This window comes from Phocoena sinus, chromosome 19 (assembly GCF_008692025.1).
Source record: "Phocoena sinus isolate mPhoSin1 chromosome 19, mPhoSin1.pri, whole genome shotgun sequence".
NCBI classification, from domain to species: Eukaryota; Metazoa; Chordata; class Mammalia; order Artiodactyla; family Phocoenidae; genus Phocoena; species Phocoena sinus.
Genome location: NC_045781.1, coordinates 47,970,232 through 47,989,973, shown reverse-complemented (window position 1 = coordinate 47,989,973; position 19,742 = coordinate 47,970,232). Strand labels below are relative to the sequence as shown.

At 39.1% G+C, this 19,742-nt stretch overlaps 1 protein-coding gene across 7 annotated transcripts in view; it reads right to left on the bottom strand.

The window, feature by feature from the left end:
- CNTNAP4 (contactin associated protein family member 4) overlaps nt 1-19,742 on the bottom strand; it is a 259,598-nt gene that overhangs the window by 75,898 nt on the left and 163,958 nt on the right. For 6 of the 7 annotated variants that reach the window (XM_032613290.1, XM_032613293.1, XM_032613297.1 and 3 more), the window contains 2 exons: nt 6,312-6,461; nt 405-576 (listed from right to left, as the gene is read on the bottom strand). In XM_032613290.1, coding sequence (XP_032469181.1) covers nt 405-576; nt 6,312-6,461 — 322 coding nt within the window. The remainder of the gene's footprint in view (nt 1-404; nt 577-6,311; nt 6,462-19,742) is intronic. The other variant, XM_032613295.1, reaches the window with a different exon arrangement.

Here is a 19,742-nt window from a genome sequence, read left to right as displayed (position 1 = left end):
GCCAGTTTGATAACTGACCACATAGGTCTCTGATTTACTGGTACCTGATGGTCTAGATTACTGTTAGGGTATCCTAAGCTATTGCGTTTAATGATATATTTTTGATACATTTATACCCCTCGAAAATTATAGCAGCATCAACATCACCTTTGTGAATTGGTAGCTATTTGTACATATAAATAACATGGTCACATGTCTTCTGGCTAAATTTTATCACTGGAAATATGAAGTATAAAACTAAAAGAATATTTTCTTATTTCTAATGTGAATATTATCTCTTTCCTGTGGAACAGATGATGGTAAGAAAAAGGAGAGAAAAATGTTTGTTTTACATACAAATTTCAATCTGCTGCCAAAAGTTTGAAAATGGACAGGTCAAACTAAAGAAGTGAGATTGCCTTTACCTGTCTGTGATTCCACATGAGTCTATCTGAAGGTCGCTGAAGTTCCCAAGGGACTCCTGCTGAACTGAAATCAGATCTACCATCTTGTGATTGATAGAAATGAGTCTCATACATCCCTGAAACCCACCAAGTGGACTTTTACATTTGGATCCAAAGCTGTTGTCAGGACAACCTGATAAAAACAAAACAATACAAAGTTGATCAGGATACATCATAATGAATCAGGACTCAGTATCTTCACTAAAAAAAATTTTAAAATAGGCATTTGATTATTAAATTGAAATGGAGGGGAAAGCCTACTGCAGTCATCATTCATTTGATCTAAATTACAAATAGCAATTCATACAAACGTATTTCTCTTTATTACCACAGGATTCATAGGAAATTACTACTGTTATAATAATTATGTGCAAGGATACTAACTTGATCCCAACTTTAGAAATACACAGATCAGCTACAGTATCCTGAACATGTCATTCAGCAGTATTAAATTATATATAATGCAAACACAGGAACTTAGTCTTTTGGGATGCAAAAAGAAGAGCATAAAGGATGAAAGCATGCACTGTAGACAAGAAAAGATAAATCAATAATGCTGAAATACCTTTGCGTTTAAGGCTATTCGGAAAAGGAGTTATGACGACTTGGAATAAAATTACAACTATTTATGCAATTAAATACTTTTCATATGCATATAAGAGCCACATATACATGCATTTCAATAACTCATAATGGCTTAATGTCAAAAACATTTCATTGTTTGACTTTATTTATTCTCTGCCTCATAAAGGAGTGTTCCATTTATATTGATTTTTTTTCTAACACTTATCTAAGACCTGTTTCTAATTATTTAAATAATAAAGAACTATAGTATTAACCATTTTTGTCTGGGGTTTAATGATGTTCTCAGTGTTTCTCTATCCAAGTGAAATAAACAATTTTATGGAGTATGAACACATATATTATACTTATGTACTTTTCATTAATCTTTCTTTGCTGTTATGGTTGTCAACCACTAATATAATTTCAAAGAATAAGAAATGAATCAGCAATTCCCTAACTCCTGTACAATCCATGCTAGTTTTCTACCTGGGAATTTCCATCATAATTACATATTTTGACAGAGGATGTTTCTCCTTAATGCTTTTTTTTCTAACAAAATACTTTTACCCAGCAAGGAAAGGCCAGGATTCATACTTGAAACTGTTATCATGCACACTGAAATGTTATATTTTAAGCAACGGAGACCGAAATTTTAAATTTAATATATCAAGAAAAGGGGACGAAAGTTTTTTCAGTATCAGTTAATTGTACATGGTTCTACACACATTTTCAGTGCTTAAAATTCTTCTGTGGTACAGGATACAGTTACCATAATCTGGATGTGTTTTCTAGATGACTTATTAACCAATTAAGAATGTTAAAATAAAAACCAAGAGGAGAGCGGTTCAATAATATTTGGGGGCAGCTACAATATGCCAGGAATATAAACAGCGCTGCTAATCTCCTTTTCTCCAAGTGGTGTTTCCTGACACATTTCAAACTATTTCAGAATAAAATAAATTGTGCGGTATGCCTCTATAGGGAACAAAACTAAGCAAACTCACAGTCACAAGGAGAGGTCATGGAACTTTACAGAGAGCACAGCGGTCATATTATGAGGCCCTTCACATTCCTGGCTACAATGTTTAATAAGCAAGAGATTCTAAAGAACAAAGTAGGGTTCAACCCAGGTTAGTCTCATTAGCCTATGATAACAGACATCCACAGGTTAATATAATGCAACAGCAGAGAGAAATTCAGCACTGAACTGGTTTGGGATGAAAGTTCTAAAATATGAAGATATCTAGGGAATACTTTCATGCTGAATTAATGGATGGATCCATTACTAGAGGCAGGCAGCATGGTAAGCACCTCTGAGATGACAGATAAATGATCACTGCACGTACCAGAAGTAAGAGGTCGGGTTTGACTTCAGGGTGGTGTAGCCAGTTCACTGGATGGGTAATGTCTGATTTATACAAGCAGGAGTGTGAGGATTCTGCACACGGTCTAGTATCTCTAGCTTGTGCTACACGGTGTGTTATTCAATTGCACAAAGATTGCATAGGGGAATACACAGAAGTTAGACTTTCCTCCATCCTCAATCTGGAGAACCCAGATTTAAATTTTATCGTTTATAAATGATAAAAGCTGACCTCAGTACGTTTTTGAAAGGCATACATGTGAGGAGGGAGAAAACGTAAACAATGATGGGCAAAGAGTGGCGTGTGGCAGCATATGCAGAATGCTGTGAGTTCCGGGCAGCCCACTCTCTCAATAGTCACACTCAAGACTGACACAGAAAACAAATACAACCCAGGCTGGTGGGACAGACTGCCCCAAAATTAACTACCTAAAAAAAGCCCTCCATCTAGATAAAACAGATCCTAGGAATAAAGGGGACTCATCCACAAAGCGGAGAAGGTTTTCTAGGGTGACCAACCGCCAAGTTTGCTCTGGGGGTGGGAAGCAGGGAGGCTGTTCCCAGGACTCCAGGCTTTCAGTGCTAAAACGGGAGAGTTGGTGGTGCAGCAAAAATAGAAATAAGACTTCTCTTAAATAAAAATGAGATTTCTATTTTCTGATAAACAAGGAAAATAAGGAAACAGTGAACAGGCTGGGAAACAACATAAACAGGCCTGAAACAGTTAAGCAGTCTTGGTTATTCTTTAGCTGTTACTACTAACCAACACTTGTAGCTAGCTGGACTTGTCCTTCACAAAGCTGGTTACTCTCTGACTCCGTATGAATTACACTCTGCACCTGGCTTTCTTCTTTCCTTACGCTCCCTTGTAGCATTCTTTGTTTCAGAAAGAAGGTCACCGGCCAATAACTTCAGAAAAGACCAACCCCAGTTACCAAGTTGCCTGACGCCAGCTGTAGCTGTTTTGAAATTTCGCAAAAGAAAAAAAAAAAAAGCATGACCTTCATTAGGATATAAAATCTCTCCTATTCCCAGGGAGTGGGGGTGGGGGGCTGCTGTGTCCTCTCTTTGCGCGGCAAAGAATAAAGCTACTTTTTCTCGTTCCTCCAAAACTCTGCCTCCGTATTTCTTTTCGGCATTGGTGCATGGAGAGTCAAGATTTTGGCATCATTGGTCACCCCATTGCCAGTACCACTCAGACAATGAGCCCCTGAGCCAGTCCTGCCCTTTAGGGGACCCTATTCTAACCCTCCTCCAGCCATAATTCTGCCCATGGCAACAGGGGGTCTCACAGGGGAAGGTGATGTGCCCACTTGGAAACTGCTCCCCTCTAGCCCATCCCAGAATCCAGAATTCCCACCCCAGAAGCCCTACTTGGGCTTCCAGAAGGATGGACCTCCTCTACCAGGTCCTGGAGGCACAAGGCTGGGAGGAGGAGGGAGAAATGTGGCAGCAGGAGGCCTCCTGCTTTCCTTTGTACCCTTGTTCGCAGCCCTGGAAATGTCATGGTGCCCTGGGGCTTGCAGGGTATATACTTAGTGATTAATAGAATCTCATGACAAGATCAAACATACTCTGGTACTTAAGGTTACCAATTGAGAAGATGATTGAATCAACAGAGATGTTGCCTAAGTAAACTTAAGATTGGTTATTTAAATAAAAGCCCTGAAGTTGGCATTTTATTATGGAAGCTTTCACAGTATATTGTTTAGGGACTCAGGAATACCTGCAAAGATGTCAAATCATAAAGAACATGACAGGAGGCATAAAACCCCAATTCAAGACGATGGTTACCTGGGGAGATGAAGAGGTATGATCATGGAGTGACAAATGGATGTTGGTAATGTTATCTTTCTTAAGCTGGAAAATGCATGTGCAGATGTGTATTTTAAAAATAATAATTAGTATTCTTTGAATTGTATATATGATGTAAGATGCGAACAATACGAAGTAACTGGGTGTGGGCTATTTGGCAACTCCCCGTGTATCTTTGCAACCCTCTGGTAAATCTAAAACTATTCAAAAATTATTAAGTTCATTTAATTAAAATGGCGTATATCATATGTATCATAATAAAAACAAGCAAAATTACAGAGTGCACATGTGATATATTTCATTATAAAATATTATAGTATGAATAAAAATCAATCAAAATTTTGTACAAAAAATAGGCATCACTAAATCTGAACATGAAGGGTGTAAAATAATTTAAGAATGATGAGTCTATTTTCATTACTTACACTTTTATGCAGTCTGTTATTTTTATCATCTCTTTTTTGCATCATTTAACAAAATGTTTGGGTTTTTTCTTACCTCTTTTGGTGCTTCTAAATCTTTTCCTTTGAAGTGAAAGCTCCAGATTAAGTTGTTCTACACAGATCTTCCTTGACTTACAATGTGGTTACATCTTGATAAACCCATTGTAAGTCGAAAATATCCTAAGTCAAAAATGTGTTTAATATATCCAACCTGCCAAACATAGCTTAGCCCAGCCTACCTTAAACATGCTCAGGACACTTACATTAGCCAACAGTTGGGCAAAATCACCTAACACAAACCCTACTTTATAATAAAGTGTTGAATACTCACGTAATTTATTGAATACTGTACTGAAAGTGAAAACAGATTGGTTGTGTGAGAACAGAATGGTTTAAGTGTATCTGTTGTTTACCCTTGGGATTGCATGGGTGACTGGGAGCTGTGGCTCGCTGCCACTGCCCGGCATCCTGAGAGAGTATTATTCCACATGTCATTAGCCTGGGAAAAGATCAAAATTCAAAGTACGGTTTCTATTGAATATGTATTTCTTCGCACCATCATAAAGTTGAAAAATCCTAAGTCAGGGACTGTTTGTATATCCTACCATGTATTAGAGGAACATGTTCCTATGGACTGCTATAAAATCAATCATATATTCCATAAGGTTTTATAAACCACTTGGTTTATACATGAACACATCACCCTAAAGGAAGCAATTATATCTTTTAAGATTGTTGCCATTATGCTGCCTCTCACAGTAATGGATTAGGTAGGGGTTTTTTGGTTTGTTTGTTCACTCTTAATATAAGATGAATGATTCACGGTCTGTGTACTTACTGTCAATTCTTAGAAAGGAATTTGTATCTTATTGATGAATAATGAAGGCTGGGCTTTCAACCAAATTCAAAAGTGGTTCTAGACAGAAGTCATGATTACATTTCAAAATAACAAGAAGAAACACCTCAAGTCATGATTAAAAATAAGTCTTACTACTAACAGTTTTACAACTTTGTCTTTCTAATTAATGTTAAGTATTGTCTTATGTTAATTTTCCAGTGCTAGAGATTCATTTCCACTTCCAAGGTTTGCTTTTTGAAGATTTTAGTTCAATCGAACATCCACTGGACAAGTAAACACTTCATTTGTTTTTGTTCTTTAAGAGAGATGGCTAATGCCTTCATTTTATCAACTATATCAGTGCGTTATTACTTCGCAGTGAGAAGAGGCTTCTGGGGCTAATTAAGTTATATTTTTTGTCCACTGGCATAATATTGACCTGCACTGAGCAGCAGAAAAGCAATAAGAATGCTCTAGAAAAGCTAAGAGGCATGATCAGGAAAACAGTGCAATGCAATGAGCCCATAAAATCTGAAAAAGACATACATATACGGCCATTCAACATTAGGAAAATATAACAAAATTTGAAAGTAAGAACTGAAGAGCATGGTCTACTTGCAAGCAATCTCATTATAGAAATCATAAACATTAAGTCAGTCCACCTCAAAGAAATGCATTTTAGGTCACAATTAATCATCGTGATCTACTCAACATTTCCATGTTCAAAGAAAGTGAGAAATTATTCCATAATATTCACACTGGTTAAAACACGATGACTTTAAGACACAGGGCAAGTGACTGCGAACATGGTTCAATTGCCCATATGGAGCAACCGTTTCTCTTACCTCCAAAATAAGAGGTGCCCCCTGAATAAATCTGCTCAGGCCCCAGGGAAGGAGACGCAGAAGCCACTTGGCCATCCACCACCACGCTCAGGTAACTCCTTTTGGCAGACAAAGAGACGGAATGCCACTGCCCATCATTTAATCCAACACCTGGGGGAGGTAAAATTAGTTAAAAGAGATACCTCTTAACAGTGAACATTGTAAGCAGTTGGTTAGAAATAGCAATGTACACATCACTCAATCAAGGGCAGCACTCACAACTATTTTTTTTTTTTTTTTTTTTTTTTTTTTGCGATACGCGGGCCTCTCACTGTTGTGGCCTCTCCCGCTGTGGAGCACAGGCTCCGGACGCGCAGGCTCAGCGGCCATGGCTCACGGGCCCAGCCGCTCCGCGGCACGTGGGATCCTCCCGGACCGGGGCACGAACCCGTGTCCCCTGCCTCGGCAGGTGGACTCTCAACCACTGCGCCACCAGGGAAGCCCTCCAGCTATTTTTGACCACAAGCTTTCAGACAGAAAATGCATGGAAGCTCCATTAGATGCTGAAGCTCTTTGCCCTGTACTCATTTACTATAACACAAATTCCATCCTGGGCACCAAAGCTTATTTTTAAATTATATCCATGAAGCAAAAAAGATTTCCAAAGACCCAATTCTGATTTGGTTTGTGAAAGATAATGAGAAAGACCTAAAAACTGAAAAACGAAGAATGTAGGCTAGATACTTTTAGACACATTTTCTAAGAGTGGACTCTGAAATAGACAGCTGAATAGAGTTATATAATCCCTGACGATATGAGACTGGACTAAAATAAATCAAATGTCCCAAATTTGTCATCCTGTGCTTCCTCTAAGAGGATACATTTAGAGCGAAGATCCTTGTACTGAGTTTTGCGTCACACAGACGAACACTTCCCACCCTCCTCATCCCACCCTGCATCTCCCACCATCTCTTCCTCAAAGCTCAGATGTGCCTGGATACAAGGCTCTGCTTCTGTTATCTCATCTTAGGCTTTCCATTGGCCTGGGATGGTGCTCATCAAACTACCTGCGGTTATGGACATTTTCTTTTCTGATCTACTGCAGATTGATACTTTTATAAAATTCAATAAAAATGAATGACTGAAACATTAAAGAAAGAAGATATATAAAATGCAAGCCCACTGACCATATGCTTAGAAGGTGTGGCAATACCTTCTTGCTATAACGGTTTCTAGGAGATTACTCTCAATTTTTGTACTTATCTTGGTAATAAGTATTTCAGTGAACCAGTATATTCCAAGGAGCACACTCTGAGTAGCAGTGCTCCAGGTAGCTGCTGGGTAGCTGCAGCAGGATAAAGTCAAAGGCTTGGGGACATCTTCTGTCAATACAGAAGCTAATTTACATTAAGAACACAAGTCTGAACAAGTTAAGAACAAAAATCATAAATCTTGCCCTCAAAGTCCACCTCCTCAATTTGGGATGATTCGTCATCTAAAGGAGGAAAGGAAGGAAGGGAGGAAAGGAGGCAGGGAGGGAGGGAGGAAGGGAGGAAGGAAGGAAGGAAGGAAGGAAGGGAGGGAGGGAGGGAGGGAGGGAGGGAGGGAGGGAGGAAGGAAGGAAGATAGAGTAAAATAAAATAAAGTTATTAAAATAAAAAATAATTATTAAGAAAAAGAAAATTATTTAAAAAAAAAAACGGACGGATAGAACCCTAGGACAAATGGTGGAAGCAAAGCTACACAGACAAAAGTCTGTCAGGACAGCCATTCTGCGATGTGACACAGTTAAATGCACCCATTTGCCCAGCTTGCGGGTTACGAAGTTGTGCTGTGTTTGCGGGAGGAACTTCAGAAAGCTATTCTTGAGCCTCATTTGTAACAGACAGCGCTTGCTTACGATGAGGAGACTTTTATTACCTGTCAATGGGATTTATTGCTCAAATTAAATAATGAAAGACCCATTTAATTCATTTCACCTAACTCTACATAATAAAAAGGATAATTTTTAAATTGGATTCTATTTTTCTTTTAAATCTACAGCTACTTCCACTTTAATGTCTGATGAGAAGTGAGCCCCTTTCCAAGGCCACATCATGGTGAAAGAGGGGAAGAAAAGGAGGAATTGCAGAATTTGTGTTTTTTCTGATTCATGGTATAAGGTAACTAAATGCTAATTCTAGTACACGACTCTCACAACTTTCAAAGGTAGGGGAAGGGATATGTTGTTGGTATAATAATAATAAAATAATAACAGTTTTAGTGACTATTATTCATAACAGGTACTGCATGCTTTATATGCATCATGTCATTTAATCTTCAACATTACTACTGTCATTCTCATTTTAAATATGGAGAAAATAAACCTCAAGGGAAAAACAAATCACCCAAGGAAGTATCCAGCTGGTGAGCTGATTCCAAAACCCACACTCTTCTCGGCCTGCACGACAGGTGCTCGGCCCCCTTATTGTTTTGCTCATGTTAAACAATTAACTATGAGAAAGAGAAAAGCAGCCCCTAAGAGCTAGGGGCTAGTGGCCTGGTACTCTCAGGGAGGCCTTGGTGGTGTGAGATGCTGGTGGGCGTCCAGAGCTAGGCCTTGGTGTTCTCCCACTGAGCATAAACAAGCTCAGAGAACATCAATATTAGACAAGGTCACTCTGTCACTATAACGAACTGGGACCAAAAAACCCCCCCAAAACAAACAAACCCCAAAAGTACTTTACAAACTGGTTTAAGCACAGACAAAAGCAAGGCTACTGTGAAAACCACAAAAATACCAAGTCCTCTCCCGGCTAATATGAGTAACAACGGACTGTTTAAATCAAATACAGATTTAGCCTTATTTTATTCCTCCATCCTTCTAAATAATACTTACAAAGATACTTAACCAGTTACCCTCACCTCCTGGCAGCATTTAATCCCAAGCAATTTTCCATTTCCTTGAACCCCCCACGCAAAACAGCTAACTCAACCTAAAATCCTATGACAAGTCATCCTTAACACCTTTATAATGAGACTCTTCCATGGTTCCCCTGGGTGAGGGTTCTCCTTGTTGCAATAAGCAACAAACCCAAACTGTTTGATTGCAGGTATGATCACTGTGGTCTCTGGGTAGAAACCATTGACACCTCCAGCTGGAAGAACAGAAGAATAAATGGAAAGATTTGCAAGTGCAGGTGGCAGGAGAATGTGGGATCCTTTACCTCCTCCCTCTCCCCTTCTTCTCCTTCTCCTCCTCTTTTCTTTTCTCTCTCTCTCTCCTTCTCTCTTTTTGTCTCCCTCCAGGCCCCAAAACACATAGACACACAAAATATAGGAGGAGGAAAAAGGTTTATCTCTGCTCCTTGTATATAAAATCAGGGACCAGTCTTAAACTGCTACAGAAATATTGTGACACTTTAGCTACCATCACTCTTTCATAAGATTATAACAGGCATCCATGAAGTAGGATGTGTAAAGGGGGAAAAAAAAAAAGCCTGCTATATAGGGTAGATTCTTTGCAAAGAAGCAAAAAGCAATTAAACAAAGGCCATTACTCAAGGAGCAACTGAAGGAATTTGCCTGTTCCAAGTAACTTTTAGTGCTCTGAAACTGTGCCAGACATTCCTATATTCACTAACTATAGCCACTAACCAGAATTAAAGATCCATGACACCAGATTGCTCTTGCCAAGAGGAAAATATGGAGGTCAATGCTGCCAATCACTTTAGGGGAAAGTGGGACTTTCAGGGAGCGAGGGGGTTCTAAGGTGAAAAGCAGGAATACTCCAACAGTGAAAGGGAAGAAGGGGGAACTTTAAAAATGGCTTCTCCTGGGTGAGGCAAATCAAGACGGCAGTACCATTGCCAGGGCCACAAGAATCACGAAGGCCTAGTAACTGAAACATGCAGAGGCCTCTCATAGGCGGAGTCAAGATGGCATACTGGGAGAATGTGGAATTTGCATCTCCTCACAACTAGGGTACCTACCAGGTACTGGTGGGGGACCACGGACACCTAAGGGAACGGGAGGAACCCCCAGTGACTGGGTAGGACGTGGGGTGTGGGGGTAGTGAAGGGGGAGGAGAAGTGGAGGCAGGATGAGATGGGCGCCCTTGAGGGCTGGCTGTAGGAGGGGAGGGGATCCCACACCCGAAAGGGGAAATTGGGGAACCACTGCGATGGCAGAGGATCAAAAGGGAGCATGGCCAGGTTTACCATGCCCACGTGGGTCCCTGGGAGACTGCTGAAGACCCAGGCCTGATCCTCTGCCCACAGAGGCCCCCTCCAGCTGTGCAGGTCCTGAGGGAGTGGGAGGAAGGCAAGGCGGAGTAAAAGTAAAGGCCGGACCTCCAGGACCGGCACCCCTGAGGGGCGGCTGGGGGAGGTGAGGAGCTCCTACACCAAGCAGTACCCACCCCCGTTAGGGGGCAAGAACCTGGGAGAGAAGGTGTGGGAGGGGCGCAGAGGAACATTAAAGAACGCGGCCAGTGCGTTCCCCTGTCCACTTAGGCATCAGGAAGGCTGCTGGGCTCCCAGGCCTAATCCTCTGCCCTCGGAGCCTCCCTCCTGCGCACAGAGCCCAAGCCCCGCCCCCAAACCCCCACCCAGGGCCCCACCTCTACACTGGGAGACCCCGTCCAATGAGCTGGGCCTAAACCCCAACCACACACCCTCACTCAGGGCCCTACCTCCAAACTCTGGAACCCCACACTCCAGAGGCCCTCCTTTGGATGTGCCGCCTCTCCCCCTCCCCAAGTCCTAAGCAGACACCCCACCCCATGCTTGAATGTCACCCCACCTAGGCCCTGCCTCCAAGGGACTTTTCCAGCTACCTAGGTCCTGAGCCTAGGCCCCGCCCCATGCTCAAACGTCACTCCCCTAACCGCCTAGGACCCACCTCACCCTAAACCCCACCCCTGCCTAGAGTTCCACCCCCACCTAAACTCCACCTGCATAGCCAGGTTTTTTTTCTTTTTTTTTTCCTGTTGTGGTTGTATTTTACCTTGTTGAAGTTGTTTCAATTAAAGTTTTATTTTTCCTAATATATTTTTTATCTTTCTAATTTTATTTTCTATTTTATTCTTTGATATTGTACTGTTCCTTTCTTTCTTCTTTTTTTTTTAACTGCACCATGAAGCTTGTGGGATTTTGGTTTCCAGGTCACAGGTCCTGCCCAAGATCCTGTGGTGAGAGCTCAGAGTCCAAACCTCTGGACTAATGGAGAACCTCAGACCCCAGGGAATATTAATAGGAATGAGGCCTCCCAGAGGTCCTCATCTCAGCACCAAGACCTGACTCTATCCAACTGCCTGCAAACTCCAGTGCTGGACGTCTCAGGACAAACAACCAGTAAGACAGGAATACAGCACCACCCACCAAAAAAAAAAAAAGAAACAACAAAAAAAAATGTTACAGATGAAGGAGCAAGGTAAAAACCTGCAAGACCAAATAAACGAAGATAAAATAGGCAACCTACCTGTAAAATAATTCAGAGTTAGGATAGTAAAGATGATCCAAAATCTCGGAAACAGAACGGAGAAAATACAAGAAACATTTAACAAAGATCTAGAAGAACTAAAGAGCAAACAAACAGTGATGAACAACACAATTACTGGAATTAAAAATACTCTAGAAGGAATCAATAGCAGAATAACTGAGGCAGAAGAACGGATAAGTGAACTGGAAGATAAAATGGTGGAAGTAAATACTGCAGAGCAGAATAAATAAAAAAGAATGAAAAGAATTGAGGACAGTCTCAGAGACCTCTGGGACAACATTAAACACACCAATATTCAAATTACAGGACTCCCAGAAGAAGAAGAGGAAAAGAAAGGGTCTGAGAAAATACTTGAAGAGATTATAGTCGAAAACTTCCCTAACACGGGAAAGGAAATAGTCAGTCAAGTACAGGAAGCAAAAAGAGTACATAAAGGATGAACCCAAAGAGAAACATGCTGAGACACATTAATCAAACTATCAAAAATTAAATACAAAGAAAAAATATTAAAAGCAGCAAGGGAAAAGCAACAAATAACATACAAGGGAATCCCCATAAGGTTAACAGCTGATCTTTCAGCAGAAACTCTATAAGCCAGAAGGGAGTGGCAGGACATATTTAAAGTGAGGAAAGGGAAAAACCTACAACCAAGATTACTCTACCCAGCAAGGATCTCATTCAGATTCGATGGAGAAATTAAAACCTTTACAGACAAGCAAAAGTTAGGAGAATTCAGCACCACCAAACCAGCTTTACAACAAATGCTAAAGGAACTACTCTAGGCAAGAAACACAAGCGAAGGAAAAGACCTACAAAAACAAACCCAAAACAATTAAGAAAATGGTAATAGGAACATACATATCCATAATTACCTTAAATGTAAATGAATTAAATGCTCCAACCAAAAGACATAGACTGGATGAATGGATACAAAAACAAGACCCATATATATGCTTTCTACAAGAGACCCACTTCAGACCTAGTGACACATACAGACTGACAGTGAGGGGATGGAAAAACATATTCCACAAAAATGGAAATCAAAAGAAAGCTGGAGTAGCAATTCTCATATCAGACAAAATAGACTTTAAAATAAAGACTATTACAAGAGACAAAGAAGGACACTACATAATGATCAAGGCATCAATCCAAGAAGAAGATATAACAATTGTAAATATTTATGCACCCAACACAGGAGCACCTCAATAAATAACACAAATGCTAACAGCCATAAAAGGGGAAATCGACAGTAACACAACCATAGTAGGGGACTTTAACACCCCACTTTCACCAATGGACAGATCATCCAAAAGGAAAATAAGGAAACACAAGTTTTAAATGATACATTAAACAAGATGGACTTAACTGATATTTATAGGACATTCCATCCAAAAATAACAGAATACACTGTCTTCTCAAGTGCTCATGGAACATTCTCCAGGAAAGACGATATCTTGGGTCACAAATCAAGCCTTGGTAAATTTAAGAACACTGAAATCGAATCAAGTATCCTTTCCAACCACAATGTTAGGAGACTAGATATCAATTACAGGAAAAAAACTGTAAAAAATACAAACACATGGAGGCTAAACAATATGCTACTAAATAACCAAGAGGTCACTTAAGAACTCAAAGAGAAAATCAAAAAATGCCTAGAAAGAAATGACAATGAACACACGATGACCCAAAACCTATGGGATGCAGCAAAAGCAGTTCTAAGCAGGAAGTTTATAGAAATACCATCCTACCTCACAAACCAAGAAAAATCTCAAATAAACAACCTAACTTTACACCTAAAGCAAATAGAGAAAGAAGAACAAAAATAACCCAAAGTTAGCAGAAGGAAAGAAATCATAAAGATCAGATCAGAAATAAATGAAAAAGAAATAAAGGAAAGAATAGGAAAGATCAGTAAAACTAAAAGTCAGTCCTTTGAAAAGTTAAACAGAATTGATAAACCATTAGCCAGACTCATCAAGAAAAAAAGGGAGAAGACTCAACAGAACTAAAAATGAAAAAGAAGTAACAACTGACCCTGCAGAAATACAAAGGATCATGAGAGATTACTACAAGCATCTATATGTCAATAAAATGGACAACCTGGAAGAAATGGACAAATTCTTAGAAAAGCACAACCTTCTGACAATGAACCAGGAAAAAATAGAAAATATAAACAGACCAATCACAAGCACTGAAATTGAAACTGTGATTAAAAATTTTCCAATGAACAAAAGCCCACGACCACATAGCTTCACAGGCAAATTCTATCAAATTTACAGAAGTGCTAACACCTATCCTTCTCAAACTCTTCCAACATATAGCAGAGGGAGGAACACTCCCAAACTCATTCTATGAGGCCACCATCACCCTGATACCAAAACCAGACAAAGATGTCACAAAGAAAACTACAGGCCAGTATCACTGATGGACATAGATGCAAAAATCCTCAGCAAAATACTAGCAAACAGAATCCAACAGCACATAAAAAGGATCATATACCATGATCAAGTGGGGTTTATCCCAGGAATGCAAGGATTCTTCAATATACGCAAATCAATCAATGTGATACAACATTTTAAAAAACTGAAGGATAAAAACCATATGATAATCTCAATAGATGCAGAAAAAGGTTTTGACAAAATTCAGTACTCATTTATGATGAAAACTCCAGAAAGTAGGCAGAGAGTGAACTTACCTCAACATAAAGATGATCATATATGACAAACCCAGAGACAACATCGTTCTCAATGGTGAAAAACTGAAACCATTTCCACTAAGATCAGGAACAAGACAAGGTTGCCCACTCTCACCACTATTATTCAAAACAGTTTTGGAAGTTTTAGCCACAGCAATCAGCGAAGAAAAAGAAATAAATGGAATCCAAATCAGAAAAGAATTAAAACTGTCACTGTTTGCAGATGACATGATACTATACAAAGAGACTCCTAAAGATACTACCAGAAAACTACCAGAGCTAATCAATGAATTTGGTAAAGTAGCAGGATACAAAATTAATGCACAGAAATCTCTTGCATTCCTATACACTAATAATGAAAAATCTAAAAGAGAAATTAAGGAAATGCTCCCATTTATCATTACATCAAAAAGAATAAAATATCTAGGAATAAACCTACCTAAGGAGACAAAAGACCTGTACACAGAAAACTATAAGACACTGATGAAAGAAATGAAAGATGATACCAACAGATGGAGAGATCTACCATGTTCTTGGATTGGAAGAATCAACATTGTGGCAATGACTACACTACCCAAAGCAATCTACAGATTCAATGCAATCCCTATCAAACTACCAATGGCATGTTTCACAGAACTAGAACAAAAAATTTCACAATTCGTATGGAAACACAAAAGACCCCGAATAGGCATAGCATTCTTGAGAAAGAAACAGAGCTGGAGGAATCAGGCTCCTGGACTTCAGACTATACTACAAAGCTATAGTAATCAAGACAGTATGGTACTGGCACAGAAACAGATATATAGATCAATGGAACAGGACAGAAAGCCGAGAGATAAATGCACGCACGTATGATCACCTTATTTTTGATAATGGGGCAAGAATACACAATGGAAAAAAGTCTCTTCAATAAATGATGCTGGGGAAACTGGACAGCTACATGTAAAAGAATGAAATTAGAACACTCCCTAACACCATACACAAAAATAAACTCAAAATGGATTAAAGACCTAAATTTAAGGCCAGAAACTATCAAACTCTTAGAGGAAAACATAGGCAGAACACTCTATGACATAAATCACAGCAAGATCCTTTTTGACCAGTCTCCTAGAGAAATGGAAATAAAAACTAAAATAAACAAATCGGACCTAATGAAACATAAAAGCTTTTGCACAGCAAAGGAAACCATAAACAATACAAAAAGACAACTCACAGAATGGGAGAAAATATTTGCAAATGAAGCAACTGACAAAGGATTAATCTCCAAAATTTATAAGCAGTTCATGCAGCTCAATAAAAACCACAAACAACCCAATCCAAAAATGGGCAGAAGACCTGAACAGACATTTCTCCAAAGAAGATATACAGATTGCCAACAAACACATGAAAGAATGCTCAACATCACTAATCATCAGAGAAATGCAAATCAAAACTACAATGAGGTATCACCTCACACTGGTCAGAATGGCCATCATTACAAATATCAACAAACAATAAATGCTGGAGAAGGTGTGGAGAAAAGGGAACCCTTTTGCACTGTTGGTGGGAATGTAAATTGATACAGCCACTATGGAGAACAGTATGGAGGTTCCTTAAAAAACTAAAAATAGAACTTCCATATGACCCAGCAATCCCACTACTGGGCATATACCTGAGAAAACCATAATTCAAAAAGAGTCATTTACTACAATGTTCATTGCAGCACTATTTACAATAGCCAGGACATGGAAGCAACCTAAGTGTCCATCGACAGGTGAATGGATAAAGAAGATGTGGTGCATATATACAATGGAATATTACTTACCCATAAAAAGAAATGAAATTGAGTTATTTGTAGTGAGGTGGATGGACCTAGAGTCTGTCATACAGAGTGAAGAAAGTCAGAAAGAGAAAAACAAATACTGTATGCTAACACATATATATGGGGAAAAAAAAAAGGTTATGAAGAACCTAGGAGCAGGACAGCAATAAAGATGCAGACCTACTAGAGAATAGACTTGAGGACACGGGGAGGGGGAAGGGTAAGCTGGGACAAAGTGAGAGAGTGGCATGGACATATATACACTACCAAATGTAAAACAGATAGCTAGTGGGAAGCAGCCGCATAGCACAGGGAGATCAGCTCGGTGCTTTGTGACCACCGAGAGGGGTGGGATAGGAAGGGTGGGAGGGAGGGAGACGCAAGAGGGAAGAGATATGGGGACATACGTATATGTATAGCTGATTCACTTTGTTATACAGCAGGAACTAATACACCATTGTAAAGTAATTATACTCCAATAAAGATGCTTAAAAAATAAATAAAATAAACAGAAAATAAATAAATAAATAAATGTTATAGTTCTGGGAGGAGAATTTTATATTTAACTTTAAGAAAAAAAAAAGACCTAGTGGCAGGACAGGAATAAATATGCAGAAGTAGAGAATGGACTTGAGGACACGGGGAGGGGGAAAGGTAAGCTGGGACAAAGTGAGAGAATGGCATGGACATATATACACTACCAAACGTAAAATAGATAGGTAGTGGGAAGCAGCCACATAGCACAGGGAGATCAGCTCGGTGCTTTGTGCCCACCTAGAGGGGTGGGATAGGGAGGTGGGAGGGAGATGCAAGAGGGAAGGGATATGGGGATATATGCTTATGTATAGGTGATTCACTTTGTTATACAGCAGAAACTAACACACCATTGTAAAGCAATTACACTCCAATAAAGATGTTTAAAAAGAAACATCTCAAATACTGTAAGGCTGCATCTGCCAGTCCCTGCCCATGGGAGCAAGAAGCTTGTTTTCAGGCCTGATTTTCACCTTTAGGCAAAAGCAACAGCAGAAATGTAAAACTCATAGCAGCAATCTCAAATTTGACAATAAATAACTTGTTTTAAACAGGAAAATATAACCGTATTGTTCGTTAGGTTCTTGATCTGAATGATTTTTGCTTTGCCATCTATGAAGGTGACAGAGACTGACAACATTTTATGTCATGAGTGATTTTGCAGTGCTGCTAATATGTCTTACGATCTAGACTATTATAATATCCTTAATATTTCAAAAATGACTGAGGCTGGCATAGTATTTTTTTGTTTTGTTTTGTTTTTTTGTGGTACGCGGGCCTCTCACTGCTGTGGCCTCTCCCGTTGCGGAGCACAGGCTCCGGACGCGCAGGCTCAGTGGCCATGGTTCACGGGCCCAGCCGCTCCGCGGCACCTGGTATCTTCCCGGACCGGGGCACGAACCCGTGTCCCCTGTATCGGCAGGCGGACTCTCAACCACTGCACCACCAGGGAAGCCCTGGCATAGTATTTTTGAACCTTTCCCAATGACGATTTGTTTTTACATCACATTAAAAATTTAGCCTGATAATTCAAACACCTGCACAATTCCATTCTTCTTCAACATAATATAAATTTTTATTCCATTGCAAAAAGCATAAAAACTCTATGCTTTGAAAACCTGTAAGATTAATAATTTATATCTCCAGTAGCAAAGAAAAATTGAGCCATCCTTATAGAATGGAATGATTTAGTATATGATACTCACCCACCAATAATAGGTCATCCATTCTCTTCCGAGTCATTATGATACAACCTGACAACTGATTTAATTATCGAACACTGTACCTGAGAAAGTCTTCTCCTATGAGAGAAACAAATGGACCACCCACCCATACCATTTAAATAGCCCACCATCCAATGCAAAATGTACTTTCCTCACCGAAACTAGCAAAAATTAATACTTTAAAAGAAACTAGAAAGATGGGAATGGGGGAGTTGGCGTGTAAAGTCCTACTTGTGTTATCTGAAGTGTAACAGTTTTAATATATTGACTTTCATATTTTGTCGAGGATCCTTGTTATTAGCTATGGGCACAGTCACACAAAGTCATATGATGTCATAATAGATTACAGTGTACACGGATTTAAACATTAATTTTTAAAATCATTTGGGGTAGTTTAGATAGACTTACACCTAGTATTTTATTAAATTTGTATGCCTGTAAAGTGTTTAGAAATGAACTAGCTTCATGGGGCTCAGTACAATAACGCTGTACTGAAGCAGCTTCTTTAAGATGCTGAAAATTAGGCTATGACTATAAGCACTCCAGAGGATGTCAAAGAACATCACAATAAACTACACATTAATAGCAAGCTTACATTTTTAGCCCCTCATTTTAGGGAGCCTATTAATTAGTAATATGACACTGATTATTTTATTTCCTTTTGTCAAGCCTGCAAATCTACCACATTTTGAGTGTTGCATTAAAAGGTCACAGCACAGTACCTCTTAAAAATGATAATAGATACTGAAGTTTCAGTTCCCACATTTAAACTACAGCAATATACAAACAACAAAATAGATACACAAAGACTAGGCATATTCATTTGTATACCTGTGTTTCTTATATTTGGTTTCTGACTGTATTTTAACTTTTTTTCCTCTCCCAGTCATATTCTATTAATTTTGGTCATAGTTAATATAGATGAGTAGTACAATGGCATCTTTAAATTGTTTTTAAAGATCATTTATTAACTTGAGGTCGCAATTTACCCCAATGTGACCTCTAGTTGCTTGGCTTGGGTATTATTCCATATATATGAAAATGTGATGGAGCTCCTTTGTCAAGAATTATATAATTTTAATGAAGAGACAAAAATATCCCTCACCCAAAGCACTGACCTAAATTAGACATCAATTTTCCAGACATTCATACAGTCTCTTTAATTATATTCTAGTCATTAAAATGGTACCATATTGCCTAGAAGTGCAGAGAATTCCATTTGGTTCCCAAATGAGAGACTTTACACAAATCTTCTCCCCAAATATATGCAACATCACACGAACTACAGCAACAAGTAAAGTTAATTTGACTAAATATTTAGGTTTTACATTCACACTAATATTGAGATACAGTTATAGATTCCAGAAAGACCCCTCCCCATCTCTCAAAGACCAGATAAGACTAATAATTGTGTTACACAAGACTCATCTTCCACCGTAGATACCCAGCAAACTTGGGGTCCATTTCAGAGTCTGTCATATTTTTCCCAGAACACATTTCCTCGGGATATATTGATTTACCTGGACTGGGCGAGAGGGTCATGGAAGGAAATTTCTATTGCCCCACAACTATCATTTTGGTTAATAAGAACTGCTCGTGTTGAAGACATATTTAAAAGAAAATCAGAATCGAGTTCCTCTAAGGAAGAGATAATCTTATTAACTCAAGTATTCATTTGTTAAACAAATATTAATTTTTGGGTTAAGCATAAAATTTTA